The 10,124-nt window shown below is 38.4% G+C and overlaps 1 protein-coding gene across 1 annotated transcript; it reads right to left on the reverse strand.

The window, feature by feature from the left end:
• Positions 1-234: 234 nt before the first annotated feature.
• LOC139136986 (YEATS domain-containing protein 4-like) lies at positions 235-10,011 on the reverse strand. The gene is made up of 7 exons (XM_070704867.1): positions 9,757-10,011; positions 5,439-5,558; positions 4,652-4,718; positions 4,069-4,163; positions 3,385-3,477; positions 1,984-2,071; positions 235-1,184 (listed from the first exon to the last, which is right to left on the reverse strand). The coding sequence occupies exons 1-7, from the start codon at positions 9,820-9,822 to the stop codon at positions 1,006-1,008; spliced, it is 708 nt and encodes a 235-aa protein (XP_070560968.1). The 5' UTR covers positions 9,823-10,011; the 3' UTR covers positions 235-1,005.
• Positions 10,012-10,124: the final 113 nt, after the last annotated feature.

The following is a 10,124-nucleotide window of genomic DNA, read 5'->3' on the forward strand; positions in this document are numbered from 1 at the left end:
AAAGGGTTAATATGGCAGCATTATTGCAATTAGTAGAATTCCACGTGACCCGAGAAAATAATTTTCACACATGAACCACAAACACTCACAGATCAGAAGTAGGTGCATTGGCCACTTGTACACATATGCACTTTTATTCCTACATGAATATTTTGCAGTCTCTGTGATACAATGCACCTAGGCACTCTTCATAGAGAAAGGCAAACACTCATTTAAAGCTCACAAATTCCAATATCAGAATATTCATAATTCTTTATTTTTTATAAAATAATGTAATATATTTCAGTGGAAAAGGCAATCATCGAATAAAAGGTGAAACTTTATTGGACTTCTTAAAATTAAGTTTTGTTTTGCCTGTGGCTGGCAGTTATATGGTTTGATTGCATTCCCTCACGCTACCCCTATCCTCCACCCACTCTCTTCACCCTATCCCAACATCGTTCACTCTAACCTTTCCAAACATCCTTTGCTAAACCAAATCCCCTTAAAGGTATACATTCACCTGTAATCTAAATATGCCCATATATGGTCAAAGAGTCGTTCCTTGGTATTCAAAATGCCCATGTGAGGGCGCTGTTTTTAAAAAGCGGCCACCCGCCTAAAATCTGTGATTGGTTAGATTTTCTCTTTCCATGGTAACTGTGGCAAAATTGGAACAGGTGACAGTATACCTTTAACCTAACCATACCCCTCTACCCTATCCCATCATCCCTTTCTCTACCCCTTCCCCTTATCCCATCTTTCCTCACCCTGCTCCGCCCCCATTTATCCTACCCCAACCCTTCAACCTATGATGGTCATTGGAGACCATAAAAACTGATACGACAAGAGGGGAAGGACATCTTTTGATGACATTTTTTGTCATTTCCAATCATAATGGAATGAGGTTGATATGCAAGCAGTACCAGAAAAATGCTGTCCTGAAGTCCTATCATTTTTTGAGTATCTAGGTCTATTTTGAAGGATTGACTTGCTGTCCATTTCAGAATCCTAATGATAACATTGCTATGTCACCATTTCATCCTTTTCATGTTCCTGGTCCTCAAGTCGTTTGATTTCCTCTTTGAATTTCTGGATGGCCTCTTTACTCTGTTTGAGTCTCTCATTGAGTTCAGCAATTTCAAAGCGGATCTTTTTCTTGGCCGACTGGATGGAAACCAGGGTTTTGCGTTCTTGTTCTTCAACTGTCAAAGAGAAAGTGTACATAGGTGATAAAACAACAGGTACCAGATGATGTGTATTTCTTGTTTCCAAAGATCACCAAGGTTTACCCCTTTCTCTATTTTCATATTCATCAGAACCTCTTGAACAAACCCTTTGCCTTTTTTCGCAGCCAGTAGAATTTGAAATTCTGCTGAGTGAAACAGAATGGACAGATGCACTCTAGCTGCTTACAGACAGCTAAGGTGAAGTCTACACAACTGATTATGACAAATTATGAAAAATCATCATATGGCTAAATTCCATTCTCTATGTAACATCTGTTAATTTCACCATTAAATGAATTTCTTATCTGCAATTTATTTAAATCACAATTATTTTCTGCAATTTATTTGAATCACACTTATTTATCAGTTGTTCATTGACACTTAACTGGTGAAACTAAGAAATATACAGCAGCCAGTATTGACTGTTTAATGTATCACAGAGCAAAATTCGAAGTATATGACTCAGTATATCCAGATATTCACATTGCAACAAAACTTATCACTACATCTGATCTGTCATGCAATTAGATCTTTTGGGCAGTGAAGAGTCAATACTCTCTCCTACCCGGTATTTGAACTTTAAGATCCATTTTTTCCTAAATTTTGTTTTACCTCCAATGAAACTTTTCATGCAGTCTGATGTGTTCTACCATATAAACATCTTGGGTGTGGTTGCAGTGTCTGACATCGTTGGACAATCATAAGACGAGATTTCAACAACAAATGAAGTAAAAGGAAAGGGGCACTGATCAAATGACTAAAATTTTCCACTTACAGTCTGTTTCGTGTTTGTGCGGTCCCAGCGTCAGCTGTCTTGTGTTTGTCAGAAGTTGCTGCATCATCTGTGTTGGGTCTTGAAATATCTGACATAGAACACAGAACAAGACAACGCACAATTGTAGAAATGAGACAGAAAAAAATGTCCACAAAAAGTCAGAGTATTTGTGATTATGATACAACTTTTGCAGATCTCTACTTTGGCTCTACCTTCCATGATAGTGAGCAAATCTTACTGATATCCACAGACCATAGCTTCTTTGGTTGCAGATTTAGTAAACTATTAAAGCTGTATGACAACTCAATGCAGTACTGTATCATAAGACTTGATACGAACCAATCAGACCATTTGATTTGCCCATCCCCTGCACCGCCTGCATTTACTTGATACTGCTAGAATCACTATAGTGGATACTTTGTGTATTTGGGGTGAAAGTGAGAATTTGGTGTAAGCCCTGATAGTTGTTCTGACAAATACAATGCTGTTCACAATGACGTGGAACACTCATGAATCATAAAGCACTTCAACCAAGCAAATTAATTTACCCTATGATTCTCTCCCGATAAACAATTTGCCGATCAACAGGAAAATATTCTACAGAGTAACGCTATTTTATCATCAAGGCATACCTACAGTATATAACCTAAAAATATCAACATCCACACTTGACTCTATTAAGGGACAACGTGCCTTGGGGTGAGATATTCAGATCCTCAAACTCTTACAATACTGTTCTAGACTGCCGCTTGTTGAGGCTAATTTTGAAACTCCTGGAGTAAATAAAATTTTGACCATCTTGTTTTTGTGAAAATCATAAATGTGATATTTTTTCCCTTACAGTAAACACAGGGATGGCAGCCGAGTTGAATTTCAAATATTGCTAAATTAATGCTAATTTGTACTTCTGGAACCAAAATTTGCGTGGTGACCCCTGATTTTTATTCTTGATTTTTGGAAAGAGACCAGATGAAAATTTCCTTTAGGAAAGTTTAAGCAAAAGTTTAAGCCATTAACTCTCGAGGTGTGTACTACCTTAATGTTAAAAATCACATTTCATGAAAGTGAAAATACCGGTAATAATTTATGCTTATAAACCCTTAACTCCCTTTTTAACCCTTTGAGCGCCAAAGTCAGTTTTTGTCACCTTTATAGAATATACCCAATTCAATTTTTTCCAGATTTTTGCCAAAATTTTGGTAAAGAATTGTAGCAAGTGACATGTGATGTCCACTTGGTCAAAAATTATCGAAAAAATTACAAAAAATTCCTAAACATTGGTAAAATGTTGCACTAAAATTTTGGCGGGAAAAATTGCAGCTCTCAAAGAGTTAACAAACAGCATAATACAGCAGCAGAGGAAATCTTAGAAGACTTTTCAAGTAATGAAATCACACTTACCAATTCATCATACTGTTCTGATACTACATTTTTCTTTCCAAGCATAAGATTTGTCTCTGATTGAAAGAGTTTCAGAAGATGATACACTGTAACCTGGGAATGATATCAGTGAAAGCAAAATACACAAGAACTGATTATGCCGATCAACTCACAAGGAAACATGCAGACAGTGTTCTCCGTAGCTTGGAAAAACACGGGGATTGGACAATTTACATAACGATGTAAATTAGAAAATATGCAAATTAAGTTTACTTTGCATATTCTTTTGTCATGAAAATTGATCTTTTGTTTGGTAATTAACATATAATGTTTGATAAACAGAGGGGAAGCCAACCCCTTAAAACCCCCCTTTGGAGAACCCTGACTGGTAAAGCAAGATATATCTGTACACAATTCTTGCATAAACTTTGGAGCTCATTATATTCTTCTGATTACTGATGGCTTAAAAAAAATGTAAGCTCTCTTTGGTATATACACATACCACATGTGAGCTAATGACAATGTAATTAAAACATGTCACAAATGAAGCACTAAAGTAGCTAAATAAATTGGCACACATTAAGTTTTGTATACATCAATTCAGACTGTTCAGAATGGGCAAAGAATATGAAAGTGGCTTTAGGTAAGTAAAGAATGATCATAAAATGGATTGACAATAAGGACACCTGATTGTAATAAACTCACCGGCCTCTCATTTGGATCATTGAAGAAGATTTTAATGACCACTTCAAATTCACCCCAGCCCGTTTCTGTAACCTCATAGGGTGGTTTTGTGAGCACTGCAAAGAAACATAAAATTTTCATCAATAAATGCTCAGTAGGGAAACACAAAGAAGAGATGTCCATACCATTGTGTAGCATGTTGAAATTCTTCATTGAAGGCTGTATGTGACCAATGGCAACTTTTGAGAAAACAAACTTTGGTGTTGCCTTCTAACCTCCAAAATCACTAACTACAAAAGACTGCAAATGGGTGATTTTGCCTTGCTCAATGATTACAAAAGATACATATCTCACTGCGACAGACATATTAGATATAAACTTGAGCAAGACTGAATGATGATAAAACTTACTGAGGAATAAGGTATTTGTAGACTTGGAAACCACGACATGAGATTTTTTACTGAAAGCTCTCATAATTTCCATGTCTCTAAATGATGTTCTCTTTGAAAAGTTTAAGGGATGAAAGGGCAAGGCAGCCAGTTTGTTTCAGATGAAAACATAGAAGTAGTTTTGTCTGTGATCAAATATACCAGTGTTTTCTTACCTCTTAGAGGGTTTGTGTAGCTTTCATGAAGTTTAAATTGAATCTTTTTCACATACACTGACATGTCCTGTGAAGAAAAATGAGTGCATTTATGAAAATCCCATTCCAAAACTAAGAGGCTTTCCAAACCACAAAGAAGTGCATGACAAAACAAGAAGAGGAAAGACATGGTCGTTTACTAGTTAACAGGGTTACCCTTTGTATATCAATGCAATCAGATTAAAGGACAGCCGAAATGTTACCGGGGTTCCCAAATCATTTACCAAAATTACAGAACCTTTGCAAAAAAAACTACTCCTCCGGGCACTACCCCCTACTCTTGTATAAGCCCCTTCACTGCTATCAATACATGTACAGCCTGTATTGGCAGGTTGAACACGCGGCAATTTGACATGTTTCCAGGGAGACACTGCACTGCACAAACAAAAAATACTGTGAATTACATGTAAATCTCATGATGCACCTCATGGAGCTTTAACAGCCACTTTTGTTCAAGTCAAACATCCCTGAACATTATTCCCTCAGAATACAGTGTTTTTGCTAAGGTTGGGGAATATTGGTAAATGATTTGGGAAACTCCGGGGAACTCTAGTAACATTTCTGCTGTCGTCCCTAAATCTGATTGCATTGATATAGCAAGGGGAACCCTGGTAAAATGACTGGGGAACTCCGGTAACATTTACAGGGGTACCGGCCTCAACAAAAACACTGGAATACTTCAACATCTCATTTGAAAATGCAAGACAAGGTACAGTACAGCAACAACAATGCTGTAAGTGCATGTTACCTCGTTTCTAAAAGGTTTCAAGTAAACAGTCCACTGATGAGTGTGTCCATCTTCTTCTCTCTTCTTACCAAAATACCTTGCGATGTTACCGAACACAATCGGTTTAATTATGGAGATACCCTGAAAAAGTGAACAAAACCACTGTAATGGCATAGATTGACAGTACCCAGTCTGTGGGTGGAGGAACTCTGGACAGTAAAAGCTTCCATTAGTTATTTCTGATAAAACAAGAACAACTGAACCATAGGGAACAGATGAAAGGACTCTGGGGTGGGGGAGGAGATTTTTTTGTGCAACGGTTTACCTTATTTTATTTTATTAATTTTGACTGTGATATTTCAAATAAAGAGTTCAACTCCACACCGTCTGACTGCTTTATATATTACCGACAAAGTCCTTATCTCCTCTCCAACTTGTGTATACACCACTGTAATTGCTCCGAAAACATTGCCAACTTGCTAATCCGCTGTCCGTATCAGCGGATTAAGTGATTGAGTCAACACCACAGCCGTCACACACGTAGTAAAATAAGGAAAGGGTTGAAAATCACAGACACAGTGTCACAAAAAAACGCAAATCTGAGCAGATATAGAAGTCAATGAAATTTAACGACTATCAAAAGCATCGCTATACCGATGAACTGTTACATGCCAAAGTACGCCGTCTAAAATGGTCATCTTGAGCCAGAAAACCAACCTACATTTTTGAGTCAGTCATGGTCCGATGTCGGCCGTAAGAGCGGAAGTCGGAAGTAGAACCTTTGACCTCAAACCTGTTTATTTCCAATCCAGAAGTAAACATATTTCCCATGATGCGTTTGATGTTATATAATGTCAAAGTTAGTACATCATGCTCAAAATGAGCAAAAGTTTTATAAGATCACGCTACACGACTGGTTTTAATCAATCCTACAAAATCAAAACAAGGATTTAATTTGTATCCTTTTTGTCACAAAATGTTGCTAACGATGAGTTCGAGAATATAACCAAAACTTCTGTAAATCCTGCACGGAAAGAGCTGAAGGGCGAGGTATCACGTTTCCTGCCTCTGCATCTACACAAACCTCCTGGTTATCGAGGTGGTAGCTTCAACAGCCACAGACAAGGATATTTTTTCTCCTTGTAGCGAGGCTCAGACAGCATCAACCGAACCGAACACCGCTGCAGGCAGCTCAATATAGATTGATGTCATCGTGTATGCCAGTATTATACACTATCCATATTCAGATATTATTCGATGCCACCATCGTCACCGTACATCTATAGCGTCTATCGTAAACGTAGCACACCGTCATCGACTGTGACTGACTCGTTTGCCCGGTCTCCCCGCTAATACATCAGCGACAATCCGTACCAATGAAGTTATCACCTACAGGTACTCCAAAAGAACCTCCACAATGTGCACATGTAGGCCTATCAACAAAACATCTTGAATATCAAGGAACACGATTACTAATATTAACCCCAGTTGTTACCAGGACTACAAATTTGCTGACATTTTCTTGCCCGTTCTCGTTTTAAAATGTTAGTGTGTTTTCACTTCCGCGTCCATGTGTAGCGTAAGTTATAGTATTTTCCCCAAAGACGGACAGCCCTCGCTTCAGTTTCCGAGAACTAGATGGATAAAATCATTAACTTTTTATTCAGTTTTGCCGGTACTGCGAGCACGCCTTTTCAACAAAAACGATTTCATGGTATTCGCCACATTGTCTGTGTATTCTGTCTGTAAAAACGTTTAGCTGCTACGTTTAGGTTGTTGCGCGGCACAATAGAGGGTCCACGCTGACTTTTATATATTTTCGCTGTATTGTTATGCACTTTCCACCATTATCATTCCTCAAACACGCAACTCAACGACGACAGCACATAATCTGAATGAACTGAAAGGATGGACTTAGCTTTTTAAAGTTCTAGGGTATAGGAAAATGTAGTCAGGAACTTAACCTATGTCATCAAAATTTTGTAACGTTGCTGTTCTCCTTCAGGCCGGCGCCGTCCAGATCATGTATTTTAATTTTTTCTGAGCTGTCTCTCCACATGGCTGTTGTTAGTGACTTTTTAACTTTTCTACATTTTCTCTCCTGACCGGTCGGACGGTAGCCTAGTTGATTTCATCACAGATAAAGGGCTTCAATTTCTCTCAACGAGAATAGTTTAAGCGTCCACGGTAGTAGATTTCAGGTTTCCGATTTTTCCCAATATTTTCTCTCCACAACCGATCGCACCAGGTCGTGCTGTAAAGTGTTGAATTTTCACAACATTTTTCTCAACGACCGGTCATGAGGTTGTGGCTTTCAAGCTTTGACTTTTTTCCCCCAGTAATTTTTTTCAACGACCGGTCGTGGCTATAAAGAGTTTAATTAGCCCGAAATTTTCTCAATGATCGGTCATGAGGTTATGGCTTTCAGGGTTTTTTTTCCCGGTAATTTTTCTCAATGACCGATCGTGAGGTCGTGGCTGTAAGTGTTAAGTGTGGAATTTTTGCCAACATTTGTCTATACGACCGGTCGCGAGGTTGTTGCTTTCAGTAATTTCTCTCAATGGCCGGTCACTAGGGAGCTCCTTTACCGTTTATTTATGAACAATAAGTTATGTAACTTCCTATTTATTTACGAATTCATGAATATTTTAAGCGTCCACTAGTTTTACGGACGACATCGTGACACTGTGTCTGTGATTTTCAACCCTTTCCTTATTTTAATGCGTGTGGGACGGCTGTGGTGTTGACTCAATCACTTAATCCGCTGATACCGACAGCGGATTAGCAAGTTGGCAATGTTTTCGGAGCAATTACAGTGGTGTATACACAAGTTGGAGAGGAGATAAGGACTTGTCGGTAATATATAAAGCTGTCAGACGGTGTGGAGTTGAAATCTTTATTTGAAATATTACAGTCAAAATTAATAAAATTACTTGTAGCAATAAAGAAAACAGTCAGACGGTGTGGAGTTGAACTCTTTATTTGAAATATCACAGTCAAAATTAATAAAATCAAATAAGGTAAACCATTGCACAAAAACCCTCCCTCCCCACCCCAGGGGACTGATTTCTTTCCCCTATGACTGAACATCTCGTTGACAACTCAAGATATTGACTGTGAAGAAACTAGTGGTGGATTAAGAAGGGTATGGACTTTCTTTGAAATTCTATGTAGAGATGGTGAGGCATTAGCTACAGGCACAAAGTGACACTGTTCAAGATAGTGTTATAGCACAGGCCCTAAAAATTCTTACGGCCTATGATCATAGAAATGTTTGATATATACATGTACATGTATATATGATAAGAAATCAATCATATGCATTGCTCTCTAGCCCCTGTGACAATACTGAGTAACCACATACATGTACTGCACTGCTGTTGAAATTGTTTTTGCATTGTGTTTATCTTGTCATTTTAAATTGTGGCATAGACAGAAGAAGTGAGACTATCTATAACTGAAGCAATACAATTGATATCAAAAACGAAAGAAACCTCTATCAGGCCACACCTGCGGAGAATCATATTTGAAGGTACACTGTAATTTAACACAATAACATCACAGTGATGATGGAAGAACTATGATGGTGTACATAAATGCGACGAGAAAGTATCTTTTCTAATAATTGCAATGTTATCTACTATTTCATCTTTGCAGAACCATGGACGTAAAAGAAAGATGAACTCGCTTCATAATATGGCAACCTTTTATATTTTTTATGCGTCTACATGTATTTCATTCTAATGAGTAATGTCAACAAGCCTCTTTTATCTTGAATCTGTCAAATTGAGAATGAAAAATCAAGAATACCATATTGATATTGGTGATCAAGATTGTGATCAAGACTGATCAACATTGTGAATTGTTTGATTTTGCTTCAAGGCTATATAGTATACTGGCTGTGCAAGATCACTTAATTACGCCGCCATCAGAGTTGTTCTCCATGAAATGTGTTACGTACACATGTATGACTTTCGATCGGATTTGAACAATGTTCGGCACCCAGTAGCGAAGACACCACAGTCAAAACCGCTAGGCAAAATTCCCACCCTTAAAAAGAGCGGTTCAATAACCCGGGGCCCTATAATACGGGGCCCTGTTTCTTTGAAACGATTTGGAATCACACTATGCACATCAGCGCCGGAGTCGTTCAATGTAAACGTAAACAAATCACGGGGCAACAAAACCATCGACCCCTCGGACTCAACGCATAGTTTTCTTTGCCGATCCAATCTTAGGCAGAAAAAGGTAAACACGTTGAGGATCTTCTAGACCTTCCATCTTCAAAGGTCTGTCTATTTTAAGGTCGAAGTGGCGAATATTAGTGTGGAAAACTTACCTTTACTCTGCCGCCTGAGTCTGGGCCGAATTCCGCCATTTTGTATTTCTGCATAAGGGCAGCCATGTTGACCTTTCCAAAGATCTTACCCCGAGTCTAATTGGTTACGAAAAAGTGGGCAACTTTTTCAGTTTGAGAAAAACAAGATGCTTCTTAAGTATGGTAGTATTTAACTTTACATAAGAGCTCTGATTTATGTTATGTTGTCTCGACGGAAGAAGCGAAATCTCGAAGAAAGGAGTTGTGTGCCGGCCGCACAACTTTAACGCGTCTTCGAGAAAATGCCATTGGCCAATCACAGTGGCCGTTCTTTCAGGTAGTAGTAGTGTGCTAAAAGATTCACGCGTGCGCGATTATCCTCGTACTCA

This window comes from Ptychodera flava, chromosome 7, assembly GCF_041260155.1.
Source record: "Ptychodera flava strain L36383 chromosome 7, AS_Pfla_20210202, whole genome shotgun sequence".
In the NCBI taxonomy this organism is placed as follows: Eukaryota; Metazoa; Hemichordata; class Enteropneusta; family Ptychoderidae; genus Ptychodera; species Ptychodera flava.